The following is a 22,608-nucleotide window of genomic DNA, read 5'->3' on the forward strand; positions in this document are numbered from 1 at the left end:
ACTAACACTCCCAAAACATACTCTATACCCCCAGGCCAGGAACCATCACCCCCAGAGGGGCAATCTGCCCCAGACCCAGGAGATGGTGCCCTTTGCCCTGCGATGGAGACAAGCAGGTTTCCCCCAGTCCCGCAGTAGCAGAGAGGCCCAGCATCCCAGACCTCGACCAGACGGCCAACTCCTTCTCCCAGCCCCCCACCCCCAATGGCGAGCAGAGAACCTATACCCTATACCTCCCTCCGCCCACTCATATGTGGTGTTGCTGCATGCTGTTCGGAGCGCATTTAGAACCCAGGATGGGGCATGGTGCTTTCTGCCAGAGCGCAGCGGGTTCAGCACCTGAGAACCCTTAATGTCCACTCAGGGACACAATCTTAATGCTGCTTGAGCAGAAACCATTGCTGTGGCCTGGCACTGACACTAACATGTCCACACGTTGCTAACTTTTGTGTTCTTTAGTTTTCACAGTGTCTGAAGAGTGACACAGAGAGAGTGAATACAAGTACGAGTATGATGTGTAGCCATTGTTTTGTTAGTATAGCCTGTATAATGACATCAGCACAGAAAAACAAAAAGAGAAAGAGGAGCATTGTGTAGAGTTACTTTACAGCTGTGAGTGAAAAGTAAAAGTCTCAGTAATTTTGTGTTTATTTGAATGTCGTTCTTGCTTGTGTTGTATATGGATTCCTGTTTGTGTACAATAACACAATAACGATGTGTTGCAGGTTTCTCTGTGTTTTTATGCCTAATATCTTTACTTACTAGTAAAGATCCCTTACTCCATTTATCTTTATGACTGTGTGTCACTGTACACACTCTGTCCTCTACATTATAATCAATCGTCCTTGTAGACTGAGATAAGAGCAGTGGCACATGTAGTAGAGTAGAAAGTGAGGATAAAGGATGTGCTGCCACCTCCTGGCTGCAGTTGAAAGGTGGACATTTTATTCTCTTATTCTCATAAATTAATCATCATTAATTATGTTCTACAGAAAAAAAACATGTTTAGAATAAAAAAAGAAAGTGTTGTCTATAAATTTCTTCACTTAAACTTTAATTTGAGTTCTCCTAACTTTCTTTTTATCATAAAGGTTAGTTTTCTTATGTGCATCCTCTTGAACTTTGACAGTAAATTATCAGCAGCTGTTTTTACCCTCTGATGTCTCCAGTCCTAAACCTGTGATGTCGTTCTTGTTTTTTAAATACAATTCTCTTAAAAACTGTGCAACACTTGACAATGTTTCTCCAAGATATATAACCAAAAATACAAAATTACACATGCATTATCTTTTACTGCATATAGAGATGATGGCAAGCACAAGTGAAGTGAGGCACTGTTCCTGTTGGTCAGTAAACAGTCAGCAGCTGCATTATATGGAGTTCACCTTGATTCTCTTCATAACACGTTAAGTCTTCTTAAAGAGGAAATTCTTTGTTTGCTGTAACAGAACCACAAATGTTTCACTCCATATTTAATTTCTTCCATTTTATTGTCTTTCCTGTCTTATCTGTGTTTCCACATTCCACTGAAAGTGGCTAACCTCTGAAAGTGAGGGAGTCATTCAACACTTTTCCTCCGGATAAAAACCAGGCACGGATAAAAGTTTGGCAGTCAGCACTTTGAATGGAAATCTGTGCCAACTACAAATTTATCCAGATGATACATGGACACAGCAACAGGGTCAAAGTGGTTCAGCTCAAACTGAAGAGCAGAAAAACAACAAAGTCTGAAGTAGAAATGTTGAAGTTCAACCCGCCCCTAACAGCACGCTCAATGAGCACCAGCTGATCATGTTTTAGCTAGCATGAACTTTATTTTAAATTATTTAAATCTAACATCAGTTATAAGGTTCATACAGACAACTCACTGTCTGTTATACTGACATGTTTTCAATTAAATCTGTAGCTCAAAATTACAGTAGAATCCACAACTTTACAGCTCCACACATCATCCAAAACTCCCCAGAAATGTTTTGTTCTGTGATCATATAAACACATCAAAGTTGCCCCATGTGAAAATACAGATTGCTGCCATTTTTAATCAGTAGGAGGAAAACTGTGTGAGAGAGTATGGAAGTACTCATGTTACTGTTTAATATGCATAAACACTGTTACACTAAGTATTTCTACATCATTACTTCCAAAGTCTTGCATTTATTGAAGTGAGAAATCATCAGAAATTATGTCAAGTAAACTTAAAATGTCTCTACTTCTTTCTCACTTTAAGGGAAAATATCTTAAAACAAGAGCAACTGAGCAAGAATTTTATTAAAGGACCAAGACAAAGCATTTACACCACACACGATCACATTCACAAGTGCATCATCTCAGTGCCTTGGTGATATCGATTAACCTAATATGCAATTAAATAACTCATTTTAGGATTTAAAAGCTAAGAGATAAAATACATGTTGTAAAAGATTAATTGCATCCTGCTCTCTCTGAGTGTCTCTCTCTCAAAACAAGATCACAAATACTTTTTGGCTCCTTGTAAGATTGTAAGTTAGTTATAGCCAGTTTTTGCAGTGATCCTGATTAATCAGAGGATGATCCCTGCAGCTCCAGGCGCAGCTCGCACAGAGCAGACAGGTACTCTTCATTGTCCTTGTCACAGTTCAGAGCTTTCTCATAAAAAAAAGCAGCTCTCTTCCTGTCGCCCTCAGCTCTGGCCACCTGACCCAGCAGAGCGAGAGCTTCACCATCACCCCGATTCTTTGCCAGATGCCTGTCAGCGATCTGCTTCAGTTTCTGCGGGAAAAAAATAGAGGAACAATGAAATATTAATTTATGTTCCAAAGAAGTAGATTCTGTTCATCTGGACGTAAAGTTTTCAGTGGGAGAAAACATTACAGTCATTATGCTTTAATTTAAAAAAAAACAATGTTTTACAATTTTACAACATTTTTTAGAAATGACAGGTGCACCATCCAAAGTGGGACTGATGCCACATCTCCTCACATGACCTAGTGACAGACAGAACAGCTGACAGTCACCAGTAGTTTTCAAAAATGAAGTTGAAAACAGTCCTCAGGTGCACAAGTAGGTGGTATTGAACAAATCATTTAAATCAAGCGAGCTTTGATATGAGGTTTTGCTCACACCGCACGAGTTAGTAACAACACCGAGTTTATATAACACGTAACCTTTGTTATGTCTCTAGTGCTCACCTTAGCACACTGTCTCCACTCATATTTTTTCAGTGGTATCAGCAGCCCCTGCAGAGAGAAAACAGCAGAAGACTATGGTGAAGATAAACCCATCCATACTAAGGTCATGTGGTAGATCTGAGCGGTAACATGTTTCACATTACTGCCCCGACACCTCCACCCTCCAAACAAGGCCTGTTAGTTTTTCTTCTTTCATTGTTCTTCTTGGGTTGAAACTAGAGATGATGATGGCACGATACCTCTTGTTTTAAGTCCGATACCGATATAAATTTGAAAATCTGCTGAAACCGATATGAATCCGATATTGTCTATTTTAAAATCAATAAAATTGTTTTGTTTTTTTAATATTTGCTACATTTTGTATAAGTTCATACTCATGTTTAAAAAGCCAAAACACTAAAGCTATTATATTGTATTTGGATGCAAAAAACACTGCACCCAAAATACTTCAGTTCAGCAATACTGATCTTTTTACTTAAACTTTTAGCAGAACTTTAAAGTATTTAAAGTAATATTGAAAAGTAATTTAAATGCAATTTTATGTAGATTTCAACTACTCTTTGGTTCTGAAAAAAAAAGAAGCGCAATATCAGCACAAAATAATTCAACAACTTAAAAAAATAAAACAGGTTGTAGAATGGACCCTTTTGTACTTAAAGCTGAACATACATAGACATCCAGAGTGGAAAGCAGTGCAAATCAATGCAAACACGGCTTCATGACACTGATCTTCTATCAAGATGGATGTCAGTGTGAGCTGTTTCTGTCACATTTACCTGAGATTGAATTTTGTGCAATTTCTATACAAAACTTAACACGTATGAAAAAAGTGTTTTCATTGTTTTGTTGTTGTTGTTTTTCTTTCGAACCACAGAACTGTTTAGCCTGCAACACAGTTCTTTTCAAACTAAAACTCGAGTCTATCCATTGTACAGTCAGACTTAGCAATGACAGATGTCCCAGCTTCATATATCGGTTGTTAAGCTTAACGTGGGAATGCTTTACAAACATTCAGAGATGAACTTAGACTCTTGCTTTATTTTTCTGGGATAGTTTGCTTGGAGATGAAATGCTGGTTTGTCAGCACGTAACGAGGCTCCAAATGCTTTCAGTGTGAAGTGACTCCAGACCGCCGACAGGTCTTGTACACAACAGTCACTCTATCACGTGACGCAAACTGCTCCAACATGATAAGGGGACCACCTGGGTTACACCATGTCACAAGTTTTGTGAGGTGCTTTTGTAATATTTGATGGATCGGGCTACATTTTTAATTTCTACCCAATATCCGGCCCAGTAATTTAGGTCAGCATCAGCATCGCACTGATACCAATACTGTATTTTAGATCCGTCCATCCATAGTTGAACCATGGAACATTAAGAGGCAGCTGCATGTCTAACACTGTACATGCAGCTGACATGTCTGGCACCTAGAAACTTACCTCTTTATAGTGAGCGATGGCTTGAGCCTCATTTTTTGTGTGATAATGATGAAAGTCACCGTAGTACTGATGGATAATCAGACAAACCCTTTTCTCCTTCAACTCTGGTAACTTCTCCAAGCAGTGCTTGAAAGTCTCCTCAGCCCTGAGAAACAACGAGATGTTTAGGAATTTACACCCAGAGGAAATAAAGGAGGAAATCGTGCAGCTTTGTTTAGACAAGCACCTGCTCAAATCCCCTTCCTCTGCGTACAACAGTGCCAGTTCAGCCAACACCCGGACAAAGGATGGTTTCATCTCCACAGCTTCTTCAAGGTGACTAATACAGCAACGCCTCCACTTACCCTCCTCTTCTGTGGAGCATTAAAGGATGATTTGAGTTGTGTTGATTAAAGGATAACATGTTGTATATTTCTGTGTACCTGTGTTGCTGAAGGGCCCGCGGCGCTGTTCAGCAATTTTCTTCTGCTTGTAGCACAGAGCCAGCTGGTAGGTGAAGGAAGGTAATTGATCGCGCCTTCTCAGGCCTCGCTTAAACACAACAATAGCCTCATCCAGTCGATTCTGGAACAGATTTAAAAACACCAGTCAAATACAAATATATAAGGAGAGAGGCTAAGCCTACGCTTGAAGTCACTGAGGTGTTTGTTGGTGGGGTGATGTGATGTCACTGGTATAAATGAACTTGTTAAACTTGCTACAGTCCAATAACTCCATCTTGTCCTTTAGAATCTTTGTTCCAAAGCCATACTTGTCCCAAAATTTCATCTTGAAAATTGATGACTATGTCAAGGTTAAAAACTTGGGCGTGTGGTTCGACATGGTGCTCTCCTTCGAGTCCCATGTAAAAGAGACAACAAAGACTGCCTTTTATCATTTAAGGAACATACCCAAATTCAGACAACATTTATCAAGCAACACTGCAGAGGTCCGTCTCCAAGCATTTGTGTCTTCACGTATCGATTATTGTAACGCTCTCCTTTCTGGGCTACCAAAGAAAGGTTTTAGAGGTTTACAGATGGTGCAAAATGCAGCTCGGGTCCTCTACCAGAGGCCTGGGAGCTTGAGGGTCCTGCGCAGTATCTTAGCTGTTCCCAGGACTGCGCTCTTCTGGACAGAGATCTCCGATGTTGTTCCCAGGATCTGCTGGAGCCACTCGCCTAGCTTGGGAGTCACCGCACCTAGTGCTCCGATTACCACGGGGACCACCGTTACCTTCACCCTCCACATCCTCTCGAGCTCTTCTCTGAGCCCTTGGTATTTCTCCAGCTTCTCGTGTTCCTTCTTCCTGATATTGCTGTCATTCGGAACCGCTACATCGATCACTACGGCCGTCTTCTTCTGTTTGTCTACCACCACTATGTCCGGTTGGTTAGCCACCACCATTTTGTCCGTCTGTATCTGGAAGTCCCACAGGATCTTAGCTCGGTCATTCTCCACCACCCTAAGGGATGTCTCCCATTTGATATCAGGACTTCAAGGGCATATTCAGCACAGATGTTCCTGTACACTATGCCGGCCACTTGGTTATGGCGTTCCATGTATGCCTTGCCTGCTAGCATCTTGCACCCTGCTGTTATGTGCTGGATTGTCTCTGGAGCATCTTTACAAAGCCTGCACCTGGGGTCTTGCCTGGTGTGATAGACCCCAGCTCACTAAAACCCTTTAAATTTGGGGCAAATTTTCTTGTGTGATTAAATGTGATTAATCAAGATTAATTAAGCACAAAACCTCTTATTAGTTAGATTAATTTTTTTAATTGAGTCCCACTCTGCCCGTCAGACTACTCAAAATGGAAAGCAGTGCTCTACCTGCACTGTGTATAGTGTAGTAGAGCACTGCTGGCTTCGACTGAGGATATTGTTGGGTGGTGGAAGTAATACTTTGAGGAGCTCCTTAATCCAACTGACACACCTTCAGTACAGGAAACAGAGTCTGGGGACGAAGGGAACAATTTGTCCATCACCGGGCGTGAGGTTATTGAGGCAGTAAATAATAAGGGCCTCAATAAGGCAGTTATTGAGGCCCTTACTGGGCCCAAGACCCAGTGAGCAGAAGTAAGAATTAATAAGACCAAAGTTGCAGACTTACCTGATTGAGTAAGTAATTTCCTGAGTGGCGAATGACATGAGGGTTATCAGGATCATTTTCTAGTGCTTTCTTCACCAGATCATCAGCCTCTTCGTATTTCTTATAGGCCACCAGCTTCACGGCCAGCATGCACTGCAGAGCAGCGTTATTTGGGTTGATCTCCAATGCAAAGCGAAGCTGTTTGGTGGCTTTGGATTCCTCCCCGTCCTGTTTATTTTCTGCAAACCACTGCAGATGAGAATCTGGTTAGTCTACAGTTTATTTCACTTGAATAAAAAAATTAGTCATTGAAACTTCTAAAAATCATACTGACGCTGAAGCAACCGATGCCACTGAAGGAGCCTTTAGTTTATCATTTGGTGCTGTCTATCCAAATACTCTTCATTCTTATCATAAAACTGACCTGTTCTCTGCAAAAGAGGGCGATGGCGTAGCCGGCGTTCCACTCGGTGTCATGAGGCTGTACCTCAAGTGCTTTATGAAAACAGTCGATGGCTTTTGATATAGAAGACCTCGACACCTTGAAATAGGTCCAGGCTTGTTCTCCGTAGACCTCTGGAAGGAAACTTCCTGATGAACCAGTGGGATACTTCACCTGCAGAGGGAGAAGGAAGCGTCAGAGGTTCAACAGCAGTGATCATCATGTTTGATCTGATTGGTTTACATACCAGTATGTCCTCGACTCTCTGACAGTAGCTTTGTGACTGTGCAAAGTCTCCATCGTGATATTTCAGCCAGGCCATGTCTCCATACGTCACAATCAGCCGCTTCTCACTCTCATCACCGTATCTCTCCCTGATGGTCTCCTCTGATTGGTTTAAAAGTGACAGCGCTTCCTCTCGTTGATCCTTAAGATGCCTGAGGACCAACAGGTCATCAACAGCTGTTCTACAACTGGTGTTTAACTACGAGGCATTTACAACACCTGACAAGAAACTTACTTGAGACTAACACTTGTTGATGATTCATTTAGGTTTTTATCTGAGGTTCATGACTCCAGGGTTAGATAATTACTGCATTTCCACCAGAAAAACAAGAGTCAAAACAAGCTTCAGGAAACAGATTTATATCAAGATTCTTAAAGAATCAGAAACTTCAGTCCAATACTCCAATAATGTTTCTCTTCATATTACATGTTTGTATTAAGGTTGAAATAATGAGGTAAACTTAAAGCAAGCTGACGTTTTTCTTCTAGCTGTAGCTTTGCTATGCTGGTAGGTAACATTAGCAGAAGAAACACAGCTCAGGGTTGGATCTGATCCTGAAAACAAAACTATCTCTCTATCATTCAAATATAGATCCTGCTGTTTCCTTTGACGGTCAAATTTCTCTTTGGTCAGACGGACTTCAGTGAGAAAAACTGTCTTTCTTCTGGCTAATGTTAGTTCTTCTCTTTTTCTAGCAGAGTCCCAGAAATAAAAGCGTTGAGATTTGAATGAGCAGAATAAATCCACTTTAGCTTTTCCTTCATCAGACAGCTACAGAAACTGTACCTGAAATAAGCCAAGAGGCTGTAGGTGCAACTCTCTCCCTCATGCTGACGCTGATGAAAATCTATGTCGATCTGTAGTCGAGTGCTCAGGGTTTCCAGGTCCACGTCCAGGTCCAGATCCCAGGTGAAGTGACACTGCAACTGCTGCAGCCTGCTGGGCAGAGCGCTGCTATCTTCACTGTAAGAGAGTCACAAAGAAAACGCTGTGAGGAGCATCAGAGGGAGAGCATCAAACCAGGACTGGCTGAACCGAGGCTCACTCAGTGCTCTGACACACCTGAGGATCCTGTTTGTACGACCAGCACATGTCAGCTCACCCAGACCTCCCAGCTCCTCTCATTGAGAAAATTCACTTTGTGTGATCAACCAATCAGTGAAATCAGTGATGTGAAGCAGACCTGTGGTTTGAATCTCACACTGAGGAACAAGAAGAAACCTTAGATGTGGAGTGAGACACAAACACAGAGTTTGTGTTAGGGGACAGCTATTGTTGTGATACACAGGTTTGTACTTGTGGAATATTTTTGATATTGTTCTGTAAAATATTTTTGGATATGAGACCACACAATTTGTTCTCGTTTAACTCATTTGAGCACATTCCAGTGTTAAGATGTCTAGTTAGTGATGTTAGATGCATCAGTTGCCCGTGTTTTTCCAGTTACCAGTGTTCATGGTCTGGAATTAATATTGTTGAAGAGGTGAGCACTGAAGAAGGTAAACAGGAACATGGACTTGTGTGTACATGCTAGGTAGTTGTGAGCAAACAGGGCTTAAGTGTGTGGATTTTGGGAAGTTTAGGCTGGTAGTAGAATGAATGAAGTGCATTCCAAGCAGCACTAAGTGTGCAGCACTCTGTGCACTCCTCAGTGCAGTGCCATGCATTGCTCTCCAGGACCTGAGACTGTTTGCTTGACACTGTTCAGCCACTGTACAGAGACTCTATGCATGATCATGAAACAACAAATAAAAGGTCGACTGCACAAGAACTGAAGGGTCAGAGTCCTGAGGTTAAAGTGCAACCTGTGACAAGTAACAAGGGAGTCACCTCAAGATGATCCATCATCAACCTTTTTATTCATGTCTGAGTTTGAGAAGATAACGATGGGCGTCTCTAACTCGTCATTGTACTTTTGAACAACAATAAAATTCTGATTCATGTGTGAATTTACTGGATAGTTAAATATGCTCAATAATGATCAGAACATTATCTTTAAACACATATAATGTGAATGTCTGTGTGTGTGTGTGTGTGTGTGTGTGTGTGTGTGTGTGTGTGTGATAACAGACCATATTATTGTGGCTGTAAAAACAGTGATGTCATATCCAGTATCCGTTAATCAAACATTAACATTTCAAGAATATGAAACCAACGAGCAGCTCATTATAAAAACATATTTTTGTTTTTCTCGTTTAAATATTTATTATTACTCATTAATAAGACAAAAGTATTTCTTATTTGATTTATCAATTAAATAACTGATAGAATATTTGACTAATAAAATAATTGATTACTGCAGCACCAGTTATTATTTTCACATACAAGGTTTATAATTTGTTAATGTCCACTTTCTCCTCTTCCTCTGATATCAGTCCCCTGTTACATGCACAGGTGGACAGACTGTGTTACTTTGTATCTCTCTGCGTGCACCTGAGCGCCAGGTAAGCTAAACTACTGCTGCATTTAACGTCCATCAGGTGATAAATGTGTAATGTGTGATAAATGATCGATTATTGATCAGAGGTTTGGCAAACTGACCTCATGTTGGAGCAAACAGAGACCTCCTCCTCTTTAGACACAGCAAAGTGTTGACTGAACACGAAGAGTTCGTGGACCGATCTGTGAAGCTCTCACCTTTGTCACACAAACCACACACACTTCTCGTGGTGCCTTCAGGGCCTCGCTGAAAACAGGTAAAAGGCTGACGGCTCAGATCGCTCATCCTCTCCTCTCCTGTCCTCTCGAGAACTTAATGGCCATAAATAGAAACTATGTTAGGAGACGGAAGGCGCATATTTTAGAAAGGAGGAAAGCTTTCCGACGAGAAGGCTGGGCTTTCTGTTTTATATGAGAGGTACATGAAGGCACCACGAGGGGACGTTAGGTTTCGTTTCTGCATCTCAGCTGAGAGCGTCTCCAAAGATCACTGATCAGCCATTGATCTGTAAATGATTGATCTGAGGTCAGCGTTTCTCACTGAACGACCACTCAGTGACCGATCAGTCGGCGCATAATCGTTTCTTCATCTTCATCGGTGTGTACTTTGAGGAAGAGGAGGACTGTTTCCTGTAACATGACGTGAGTTCGCATTAGCTTCACAGCTGATTTCCGACTTTCGAAAACTACCCTAAATACTACAAATATTAGTACTACTACTACTAGGCGAGGTGGTAGAAGTACTAGTTGTGTTGTTTTTGTATGTATACCGAGCTTCTTATTAACTGCACGCACACACTGATCTCTGTTCCGCTTCCACTTTATTTCTTATTCTTTTTGCTTGCCCTCAAGCTTCTTGCTCGCCAGTGAATTACACACATTGCAGCGACACAGTGCCATCTAGTGGCTGATACAAACATAGGTCAACATGCTACATCTCCCTTCTTAAAAAAAAAAAACACAACTCAGGCTTGTAAAATTTCTAAGGCAACTGAAATTACAGGAATAACATCCTGAGCACATCCATTGATAACATAGCATTCGACTCAATACTGGCTATATCACAAACATAATAAACAGATGCATTTAGTGACATCATTGGAACAACAAACATATAAACAGCCTTTTTTTTTTTCTAGGGCAGCGATCCGCCTGCACCCTTTACAATATTACAGGTCCAAGACCTGTCTTGGTTTGGTAACACGCCCATAACGAGTCGTGTATCCAGGTGTTGTAATGTCTTTATCAGGGGGCTCCACAGGCGGGGGCTGAGATACCACAGGGCTGTCATCGCTGATGCCTGTTGGTTGAATGAACTCCTCACCTCCTACGCTGTCCCTGCTTCTGCGGAGGTGTCGGCGGTTACGCCGGTAAACTTGTCCTGTATCTGTGGTTATGTTGTAGCTTCTGGATGTGTCGGCACAACTTGTGACCACAGCTGGTTTCCAGGAACCGTCTTTTTGCCGGAACCGGACCGGTGTGCCAGGATATAGTTGAGGCAGAGGTCGGGCGGCTCTGTTGAAATAAGTCTGCTGGCGCTGCTGGCAGACTTCTCTCCTTTCACGCACTGTTTGCTGGCAAACTACTTGGGGTTCCAGCTGTTTTGGTGTTGCAGGGAGGATGGAGCGAAGTCTCCGGCTCATGAGTAGTTGTGCAGGCGACTTTAAGTTGTCCACGGGGGTGTTCCGGTATTCTAATAGGCTCAAGTAGGGATCCTTATGTTCCGCTTTGGCCTTGTCCAGAAGTTTCTTTGCTGTCTGGACTGTTTTCTCGGCTAGACCGTTGCTCTGTGGGTAATGGGGACTAGTAGTGGTGTGGGTGAAACTCCATGACTTTGCAAACTGTTGAAACTTACTGGAAGCATAGCACGGACCGTTATCACTAATCACCGACTCTGGAATACCATGTCTAGCCATGGCTGACTTTAGTTTGTGGATCACTGCTTCTGCAGTGCAGCTGCGCAGTCTTTCCAACTCGAAGAATCTACTGTAGTAATCTACCATGATGATGTAGTCTTCCGAGTTCCAAGTGAACAGATCGGTGGCTATGACCTGCCACGGTCGTTCTGGTATTGCATGTGACAACAGGGGTTCCTTGGGGTTAGCAGCTTGTCTCTCCTGGCATGTGCTGCAGGCTCCGACGGCTTGCTCAATCTGCTTTCCCATGCCTGGCCAAAACAGAAGGTCTCTGGCTCTGTTTTTGCTCTTTTCTATGCCCATATGGCTGGAATGAATCCGATCTATCATGTCCTTTCTGAGCCTTTTTGGGATGATCATTTTCTCTCCTTTAAACATGATCCCGTCTATCAGTGAGATCTCATCCCTGTGGTTCCAAAACTCCTGGATGTCAGGCGGGCATTGAGACCTTTTATCTGGCCATCCACTCAATGTGGTCCTTCTCAGGGTGTTGAGCTGAGGATCCTGGGCTGTTTCGTTTCTTATCTCTGAGAGTCTCTGGTCACTGACAGGCATGTTGCTGAGGACTGAGTGGATCTGCGCATCCATCCCGTCACATAGTGATTTGTCGTGAAACTCTATGGATTTCCGGGAGAGCGTGTCGGCTACCGGGATGTCTTTCCCTGGCTTGTGGATGATGCTGATGTCGTACTTTTGCAGCTGTATTATCATCCTCTGTAGCCGTGGTGGTGCTGATGCTAGTGTTTTTTTGAGTATGGACTCAAGTGGCTTGTGGTCCGACTCAATGGTCACATGTCGACCGTACATGTACTCGTGGAACCGCTTGCAACCAAAGAGAACAGCATACAGCTCTTTTTCTATTTGGGCATAGTTCTGCTCAGTGCTGTTAAGTGACTTGGATGCGTAGGCAACTGGCTTGCCGTCCTGCAGCATCACAGCACCGAGGCCACTTTCGGATGCATCGACCTGGAGTCGTAGCGCTTTCTTGGGGTCGAAGAAGGAGAGAACTGGGCCTGGTTCTTTAGTGATCAGCTCCTTCATTCGTTGAAAGGCTCTGTCATGGTTCTTGTCCCATACAAACTCACTGTCCTGCTTTAACAGCTGGCGGAGCGGAGCATTTATCTCTGACAGGTGTGGGGCAAATCTTGCTAGATAATTAACCATCCCCAGCACTGTTTCCAATTCCGCCCTGTTCTGTGGGGGCGCCATGTCTTGGACTGCTTTTACTTTTTGTGGATCTGGTTTCAGCCCTTCGTGTGACAATGTGTGACCGAAGTAACTGACCTCTTTGACGCAGATGGTGCACTTGTCAGGGTTCAGTTTTACACCTCTCTCTCTGCTGCGCTGCAGCATGGCCCTCAGGTTGTCGTCATGCTCCTGTTTGGTTTCTCCGAAGACCAATACGTCGTCCACAATGGCTGCCACGCCCCTCAGGCCCTCGTAGGTCTCGTCCACGCGTCGCTGGAACTCATCCTGAGCTGAGATTATGCCGAATGGCAACCTGAGGAAGCGGTACCTGCCAAACACAGTATTAAATGTGGTTAACAGAGATGATTCGTGGCTTAGCTTAATGGCCCAGTAGCCTGATCTGGCGTCCAAAACACTGAAATACTTGGCCCCAGCAAGTTTTGTGGTGACATCCTCTAAGGTGGGTAGAGGGTAATGGGGTCTTTGTATAGCCTTGTTGAGGGGTCTGGGGTCCAGACATACTCTGAGTCTGCCCGTCTTGGGTTTTTCCACGACAACAAGTGCATTCACCCAGTCCGTAGGATCTGTGACCTTGCATATGATTTGGTTCCTTTCCATGTTGTCGAGCTCGTCTTTGAGTCGGGCTCGCAGAGCGATGGGAATCCGACGAGGTGGGCTGACTGTGGGTGCAACGTCTGGATTTACATGGAAACTGCATTCACCAGGAAATTCTCCTATCCCTTTGAATACGTCTGCATATTCGTCTAGTATTGCCTGTGAACTGTTGGTTGTCTTGCCTCTTTCCTCCGTCACTGCCATCACAATCCTTACCAGGTTAAGGTCACGGCAAGCTTTCATTGCTAATACAGGTGGGGCGCTTGTGTTAACAACATGGAATTCCAACGTGCAGGTCTTGTCTTTGTGTTTGCATTTTAACTGGCATTTCCCTTCCACGCTGAGTGAGTGTCCCCCATAATCTGTGAGCTTGTGTGTGACAGGCTTCAGTGTCACGTGTGGGAAGAGTGTCTGGAACATGTTAGCTGGAATTGTGTTTGCTTGCGCCCCAGTGTCAACTTTAAACCTCACTGTCTGTGGGGGGGAACCAAGCTGCATGTCTGCATATGCTTGCTCATCATTTCTTCCTTCATTTTCTATGGTGATGCTATCAATGTAGAAACAGTCTTGGTCCTCATCTGTATCCATAGTTGACATTTCTATGTTCTCTCTCACAGTGTGTACTGATTTGAGGTGGGCTTTTGTCTGCGAAGGGAGTCTTGACCTGCATGCTCTCGCAAAATGGTTCATTTTCTTGCATTTTGCACATTGCTTCCCTTTTGCTGGGCAGGTGTCTTTATTACTGTGTTGTCCGGCACAATAGCTGCACGTTTTTAGTGTTGCATTAGCGTGTTCTTTTGGTCTCACGCTTCTTGTTTGATATTCTTGTCTGTGCGATTTCCTGCCGATGGCGTGCACAGTTTCTTGGCCCCTGGAGTGACCCATAGTTTTTAGCTGTTGCTTTGCTAGCTCGTGTGATCGTGCTATATCTATAGCTTTCTCTAGCGTGAGCTCTGCGCCTTGGCTGAGTAGCTTTTCTCGGACGTGTGGCGAGTTAGTGGCAAATACAATGCGATCCCTGACCATTTCATCTGTATTTGGGTACCCACAGTCTTTAGCAAGTAGTTTCAGTTCCGTAATAAACTGTTCAAATGTCTCATTTTCACCCTGCATCTTTTCATGAAACTTATATCGGGCGTAGATTGGGTTAGCTTTCGGTATGATGTAATCAGTGTACTTATCGTAGTACGTCTGAAGCTTTCGGGAGTCGTCTGCGGTGAGCGTCCACGTGTTGTAGACGTCCCGTCCTTTCTCACCGACCCATAGAAGGTAGCTGCATTTGTCTGCCTCCTCCTTCCCCCGAAGAGGACCAGCGAACATTAGCTCGGCGTGCTGCTTGAAACGCCGCCATGCCTCGGGCAGGTTGCTGGAGTCCCAATCCATACGCGGTGTGGGAACGCCGTAAGCCTCCATGTCTGCGCTGTCCGACGGCGAGGGATTGCGTAGAATCCGCTACTCTGACACCATGTGTTGTTTTTGTATGTATACCGAGCTTCTTATTAACTGCACGCACACACTGATCTCTGTTCCGCTTCCACTTTATTTCTTATTCTTTTTGCTTGCCCTCAAGCTTCTTGCTCGCCAGTGAATTACACACATTGCAGCGACACAGTGCCATCTAGTGGCTGATACAAACATAGGTCAACATGCTACACTAGTGTTAAAAATACTCCAGTAAAAGCTGAAGTACAGATTAAAGTAAAAACAAACAAAGTGCAGTCTCTGACATGCAAAGGTAACTTAGTTTGTTTTTCTTTGTGATCCTCTTAAAGTGAAGGTAGCAGCGCTCTGCTCAGGAGGCTGCAGCAGCTGCAGTGTCACTTCACCTGGGATCTGAAGAAGGACGTGGACCTGAAGAACCTCAGCACTCGACTACAGGACCACATAAAACTGCAGCTCGGCCAGCGCGGGGCAGTGGCTCGATCATACAGCTTCTTGGCTTATGTCAGGTACAGTTTCCACAGCAGTGGGAAAAATTACTTTTGGGTAATTTAACTAATTTAACTACTGGCGAGATGCAACTGCCAGCAACATAGCAACAGGCTGATCTTGTCGGTGGGTAGGTAGGTAGGTAGGTAGGTAGGTAGATAGATAGATAGATAGATAGATAGATAGATAGATAGATAGATAGATAGATAGATAGAGTGACCTGTGACCCTCCATGTGTCAAACACCTCCAGATTCTAACCAATGATATTTCCACTCTTACGGATTAGTTTGTTGATCCTGCTCCATCTCTGGCACTGATGATCGTGTGGATGAACCTAGTCACAGTTTTTTTTTCCTCTGGAGGTCAACCACAATCTGTTTTGTCTTGCTGACATTCAAAGAGAGGAGATTTATTTTGGACCGCTTTACAAAGTTCCTCACAAGCTCCCTGTACTCCATAATACACCCAACCCCTGTAGTGTCATCAGGGAACTTCTGCAGGTAGCATGTTTAACTGTTACACTGGACGTCTGAGGAGCACAAGGTAAACAGAAATGGTGATAGGACTGCCCCCTCTGGTGCCCCAGTATCTATATCTAATATATATCTATATCTATACTAATCACCACAACAGACAAACTGAGACCTCTCTGACAGATAGTCAGCACTCCAGGAGACAGTAGAAGTGGTGATCCATGATATGAACTGATCTCAAACAGTATGGATTGTATCAGTCAGTTGTTGTGGCTGAATTTCCTGACAGTACCCACCTATCCTGTATGTGGGTACGATCTTAATATAAATCTGCCTCCTAAAACTTGTTTGCATGATTATTTTGGTGGAAATGCAGGTAGAGTATTTATCTTAACACCCATGGGGTCTAGAACCTTAGCTAAATGTCAACAAATAAAGACCTGCTGCAGGGCTGTTATTGAAGACCAGGCCAGGTGTAGACATCTGAAGTATGATTCCAGAAAAACATGATTTAATTATAAGCATGTGTTGATGGTCCTCAGGTATCTTCAGAATCAACGAGAGGAAGCGCTGTCACTTTTAAACCAATCAGAGGAGACCATCAGGGAGCGTCATGGGGATGAGAGTGAGAGGCGGCTCATTGTGACGTATGGAGACATGGCCTGGCTGAAATATCATGCTGGAGACTTTGCACAGTCACAAAGCTACTGTAAGAAAGTCGAGGACATACTGGTATGTACACCAATCAGATCAAATGTTATAGATCACATGCTTCTGAACCTCTGACTGCAGCTGAACCTTCTCCCTCTGCAGGTGAAGTATCCCACTGGTTCATCAGCAAGTCTCCTTCCAGAGGTCTACGGAGAACAAGCCTGGACCTACCTCAAGTTGTCAAAATCTTACTACTTACAAGCCATTGACAGTTTTCGTAAAGCACTTGAGATACAGACTGATGACATTGAGTGGAATGCTGGCTACGCCATCGCCCTCTTTCGCACAGAAGAGGTCAGTTTTATAAGTTTGATATCAGTTAATAAATTTATTATGTTTATATTGTTCTAAAAAACAGCCAATTTATCAGTTTCTAAAAAAAAACCCCAGCAATTCATTGGGGTGTGGTTCTCAGCAGTTCACAGTAGACTAACCAGTTTCTCATCTGCAGTGGGTTTTAGAAAATTTACAGGAAACTGAGGAGCCTCCATCCATCAAACAGCTTCACTTTGCCCTGGAGCTCAACCCCGATGATGCTGTTCTGCAGTCCATGCTGGCCGTGAAGCTTGGAGCCTATAAGAAATACAAAGAGGCTGAGGGTCTGCTGAAGAAAGCACTGAAAACTGATCCTGATAACCCTCATGTCAGCCGCTACGTAGGAAAATACTTTCGTAATCATGTAAGTCTGAATGTAGGATATTGTAAATGCTTACTACTCATGCAACCACAGATAATGTGATTCTTCCAGGGTCATGTAATATAAGAGTCAGTGCACAGATCCATGAAGATCTTTTATTTAAAGATGGTAAAGCATGCACCCTGACCCTACATCAGCTCCAAAGAAGGCTGTCAAAGATGTGCAGCTCTGTACATTTTAGCTTCCACGGAGATTTTAGATTATCTGTGATCGTTGTTAAAGACTAACTTGGCCTTTTCTTAAATGAGCCATGCTGGTTGGGCTGGGTTTCCCATTCTCTAATTCTGATCTGTTTCTGTCCTTTTATCTCTACTTTCACCTTCCTGAATTCTCCTGATTCAGAAATAGTAAAATCTTTATTATTTTATTCTGACCAGTGACCTGAATCAGGCTTGAGACTGAAAAGACAGATTACTAAAGTTTGTTATGCTTAATTTAGTGGTTCTGAGTTCCTTCCTTCAGTGAAGACAGAGGAAGTTAATGTTTCCACTAAATTGTTAGATTAGATTAGATTAGATTAGATTAGATTAGATGAAACTTTATTAATCCCTCGGCTGGGTTCCTCCGGGAGATTCAGTAATTGTTGAGGTGCTTCTTCCAGGATTGAGGCATTCTTCTTTAGTTTTTTTTACTAATTTTTGTGAAAATGACCATTAAATGTTGTTTCAGCATCAACTGGATGAGTCTATTGATATGTTGGAGCGAGCGTTGAAGAGGACCACCCAGTCATCTTTCATCCACCACCAGCTGGCGCTGTGCTACAAGAGGAAGAAGATTGCTGAGCAGAGCCACAAGCCCTTCAGCAACCAAAGTACGCTCAAACATACTGCATGTCTAAAGGTCCAGTTATCCCCAAACTCAGAGATAAACCATGATTTCTGGCTCCACAGGAGAGGTGCGGTGCTGGAGGCGCTGTTGTATTCGTGAATTTGAAATGGCTGTTAAGATAAAGCCGTCCTTTCATCTTGCGTGGGCTGACCTGGCACTGCTGTATGCAGAGGAAAGGAATTTCAGAAGGTACTCCTCTGTGGAAAGCAGCAGTGACTCCTGTCTTTTTGCTCGGCGCATGTTTGTCATCATCACGATCATCTCTTTGTTTCTCAGGGCAGAGGAGATTTTCCAGCAGTGCTTGGTGAAGTTACCAGAGTGTGATGAAAGCCTTTCTCAAGCTATCCATCAGCGCTTTGGTGACTTTCATTACCATCACAAAAGAAATGAAGCTCAAGCCATCGTTCACTACACCAAGGTTGGTTAAGAGGTGCTTGTACAGTACAGGAACATAAGTGTTTTTGGCCATTTCATTGTGGACGCGCAACCCTGTGAAAACGACTGAAAACGATAGTGTGGACGCAGAGCGTTTTCAGAAGAAAACACCATTTCAAATCTATCCAGGCCAGTGTGGACGTTGCCTAAATGAGTCTCACAGGCCTGAATGTGCGCTTGACGCCATTTATAATTCTTAACTTGTTTGATCTGCCGATCACCACAAACAAGCACAAGCAGAAATTTTGGACTTTTAACTGTGTTTTCAGTGTTACAGTTTTTACTGCTGATAAAAACCTCCCTTATGGCCATTCACACAAAGCAATTAGGTACTAAACAATGAAATGATCCTATTACAGATTTGCCTCTTTGTCACAGGTCCCTTTCTTTCATCATGTAGGAAACAGTTAAATATGTTTCACTGATCCGGCCCACTTACGATTAAAGTGGGCTGCATCTGGCCCACCATGTAAAATGAGTTTGACACCCCTGCTCTAAAATAGGAATTCAGGCTAAATGAGCCCAAATCTAGAGGGCCACATGGCAGTAAACAATCAGAACATACACACTCACACTTGAATGTTATTAATGACCAATCAGTTATATCTGTGTTATTAATCTGCCTCCTGCTGTGTCCTGCCTGCAGGGTCTCCTGATACCACTGAAGAAATATGAGAAGAAAGTCTGTGCTAAGGTGAGCGCTAAAGGTTATGTGATTAAAGTCTAATCAGTGGCTTATGGTCAAAATTTACTGAGACCAAGTCTCCTGTCTGCTGCACCTCTGGACCATTTTCATTAGCAGGATGTGAAGTCAGAGGGAGGCTAATCTGTCAGGTGGAAGCTTTCAGCTTCCAGGTGGTGGAAGATGATTTTAGACTCCTTCCTTTGCAGAAAACTTTGTATGTGATATTTGATTTGTCCATCAAAGGATTACTCCTTTATCTCTGTGTAGGGCCAAAATTCACTAACACAAACAAGGTGTTTGCGAGTATTTTGAGAAACCTCCCACCTGCTGAACAGGGACTGGCTCTCCTGCACCTTCATATAGACCCTGGCTGTAATCTGATAAAGCACACTCAGTGTACCTGTTTCCACACATCGTCTCAACACAGTACTGAGGGAGTGGAGTCTGGATTGTTTCCACAGCTGTCCTTTCTCTCACCTGCCAACCAGCATGAATCAGTCCTGTTCTGTGGTTTAAGGCTGGGAGCTGCTGTACTCATATGTCTTCAGTTAGACATTAAATATTTTTTTAATCCTGGTCTGAGAAAGTCACTGAAAATAAAAGTCAGTTTCTCTAAATCCACAGAAATTCATCTGTCTTTGTTCCTCCATCTTTCCTGCAGAAACTCAAGAAGATCGCTGAGAGACGTCTGTCAAGGAATCCGGGTGATGGCGAAGCTCTCGCTCTGCTGGGTCAGGTGGCCAGAGCTGAGGGCAACAGGAAGGAAGCTGCTGATTTTTATGAGAAAGCTCTAAACTGTGACAAGGACAATGAAGAGTACCTGTCTGCTCTGTGCGAGCTGCGCCTGGAACTGCAGTGATCATCCTCTGATTAATCAGGATCAATGCACCGCTGTTACATCATACTTCAGCCCACTGAATGTGGACTTGATCCATGTGCTTTCAGAACTGCACAACCTTAACAAATGGGCCCTTCATACCTTTCTGTTAGGTATTAAATTATAAACCATGAAGAAGTTTATGTCCAGGTCTCTGCTCAGATACACTTTTACATATTAATTTAAACTGTTACAAAGAAAACCATTTCTGTTGATTTTAATAAAAATGAAGCTAGCAGGGTTCAAATTTGAGTAAGCGGGTCAAAGATTGTAGATTAACACATAAAATCTCAGATCACTTTTCAGGTTCACATATTTTCTGTGTTTTTACATGTCTGTAATGTTTGTTATATACTTGTAACAGCAGGTTAGTGCTAGCATCACAAGCAGCTGTGGGATGTGATGTCATCATAAAAAAAGAGATTTCAGGGTCATGAGAGTCATTTTCTATTTTAAATAATATTTTCATCTTTTACCTTTAACAAAAAATGTGTACAGGCAGAGGTCACTGTGACTCTGGATCTACAGCTGATGCTTGGCATCTTCCAGATGTTCCAGCTGTGCTTCACATTAAGAAATGAAACCTTTTCTAACTTTATTTAAACACGTCCATGTGAACAAGGCTCTGCAGCTTACCTGTGAGCCACCTTCTCACAGGGGTTACACTCACACATCATCACATCATTTAGGACACTTAAAGCTGCAGTTCACCTGAACCTTACCTGGACAACTGAGTATGTGTGAACACAGGATACATGAGTGTTACAGTATTATAACGTTTCAGTCAGAATATTCTGAAAATTATAGAGGAATCTTACCACACACTCACACAGGTTACCTTGTAATATTGATCCAACCGAGAATATCAGGCAACCATCAACATCATAGTGGTGAAAGAAGAAGTTTGTGAAAGAGCAAACAAGCTTGTGGCTTTACAGCGCTTTAAAGTGCTGTTAGCTGTTTTAGTGTTGCTGACAGTGAAGACAGCAAGGTAGGTGAGTGCTGTGTTAGGAGGGGAGGCTGGGTGCCTATATTAGGGTTAGAGTCAGGGTAGAGAGGGACTGGGATTAGTAACTGTGTCCCTGTTGCTGTCCCCTATCATAACCTCCAATGAATTACAGTAGTCCAGCCTAGAAGTAATAAATGCATGAACTAGTTTTTCAGCGTCACTCTGAGACAGGATGTTTCTAATTTTAGAGATGTTGCACAAATGGAAGAAAGCAGTCTTACATATTTGTTTAATGTGTGCATTGAAGGACATGTCCTGGTCAAAAATGACTCCAAGGTTCCTCACAGTGTTACTGGAGGCCAAGGTAATGCCATCCAGAGTAAGAATCTGGTTAGATACCATAGTTCTAAGATTTTCAGGGCTGAGAACTAGGGGTGCAACAATACTCGTATCGATATTGAACTGTTCGATACAGTGCTTTCGGTTCGGTACGCATATGTATGAACAATACAAAATTTTTAATTTATTTTATCAACTTTTCTTCTGACGATGCTGTCTGTGTTGAGCGCTCAGTGAATCTGCGTTCGACTACTCCGCCTAGGCTGCACTGTCGAGTGCAGATCCAGAAGCTAAGCTCTCATTGCAACATGGCAAATTGAACCTCCCCCACCCTCATTCAGATCTGGCGTTTGGAACTATTTTGGTTTTCATGTGAAGCATGACCCTGAAGGTAAGCGCGTCATGGACAAAAGTAAAATAGTATGTCGGATGTGCCACGCAATGCTCAATTGGTGGGAACTACTGCGTTAGCGCAGCTAGCTTATTAACGTGTTGACGCCCCCCAGCCCCACGCACGGGGCGATCCGCGGTAACTCGTTAACGGAGATTTGCCGCGTTGTGGCTTTAACGTCATTTTAACGAGATTAATGCTGGCAGCACTAGTGGGAACACAACAAATATGACGGCACATTTACACTGGCATCATCCTAGTGCAAAGACAAGTGGAAGCAGACAAAAGCAACAAGCATGCATGCTACAAACTTTACCTGAGTCATTTAGACAGCCGTTAGCACACAATTCTCCTTATGGGGACCTGATATGTTTAATATGCTGCTGAGAATATAGCCCAGAAGAAGCGGATAGTATAGCTTTTATTTTGGAAAGAGCCATTTCTCTGTAATAAACTCTCTTTTCCAAAGATGAGTGATTTCTCTATCAGACAGATTTTTTTATTTTTATTTTGTTGTTTCAGCAACATTAAATTTAAAAAATTGTACTTTTGAGTTAAAATATATATTTATAATTTTAATAAATGACAAATTAAAAAGGCATGAACATTTTTTGTATCGAAAAAATATTGAACCGTTACACCAAAGCATCGAACCGAACCGTGAATTTTGTGTATTGTTGCACCCCTACTGAGTACAATTACCTCAGTTTTGTCTGAATTAAGAAGCA

At 43.0% G+C, this 22,608-nt stretch overlaps 2 protein-coding genes across 3 annotated transcripts; one reads left to right on the plus strand and one right to left on the minus strand.

Moving 5' to 3' along the window:
• Positions 1-2,064: 2,064 nt before the first annotated feature.
• Positions 2,065-10,062, minus strand: LOC309693900 (interferon-induced protein with tetratricopeptide repeats 1-like). 2 transcript variants are annotated; one of them, XM_082513530.1, is made up of 10 exons: positions 9,949-10,062; positions 8,194-8,370; positions 7,369-7,558; positions 7,104-7,295; positions 6,701-6,928; positions 5,032-5,173; positions 4,836-4,959; positions 4,610-4,754; positions 3,168-3,215; positions 2,065-2,748 (listed from the first exon to the last, which is right to left on the minus strand). In XM_082513530.1, the coding sequence occupies exons 1-10, from the start codon at positions 9,951-9,953 to the stop codon at positions 2,536-2,538; spliced, it is 1,464 nt and encodes a 487-aa protein (XP_082369656.1). In that variant the 5' UTR covers positions 9,954-10,062; the 3' UTR covers positions 2,065-2,535. The 2 variants fall into 2 exon arrangements, with proteins under 2 accessions (XP_082369656.1, XP_082369655.1); XM_082513529.1 differs by having other exon boundaries at positions 2,069-2,748; positions 4,836-4,962.
• A 311-nt stretch (positions 10,063-10,373) lies between these two features.
• LOC309693912 (interferon-induced protein with tetratricopeptide repeats 1-like) lies at positions 10,374-20,635 on the plus strand. Its single transcript, XM_082513552.1, has 10 exons — positions 10,374-10,488; positions 15,338-15,514; positions 16,511-16,700; positions 16,782-16,973; positions 17,131-17,358; positions 18,046-18,187; positions 18,267-18,393; positions 18,481-18,622; positions 19,286-19,333; positions 19,986-20,635. Exons 1-10 carry the CDS (start codon positions 10,484-10,486, stop codon positions 20,181-20,183), a joined length of 1,449 nt encoding a protein of 482 aa, XP_082369678.1. The 5' UTR covers positions 10,374-10,483; the 3' UTR covers positions 20,184-20,635.
• The last annotated feature ends 1,973 nt before the right edge of the window (positions 20,636-22,608 follow it).

This window comes from Aulonocara stuartgranti (assembly GCF_965226115.1).
Source record: "Aulonocara stuartgranti genome assembly, chromosome: 3".
NCBI lineage: Eukaryota > Metazoa > Chordata > Actinopteri > Cichliformes > Cichlidae > Aulonocara > Aulonocara stuartgranti.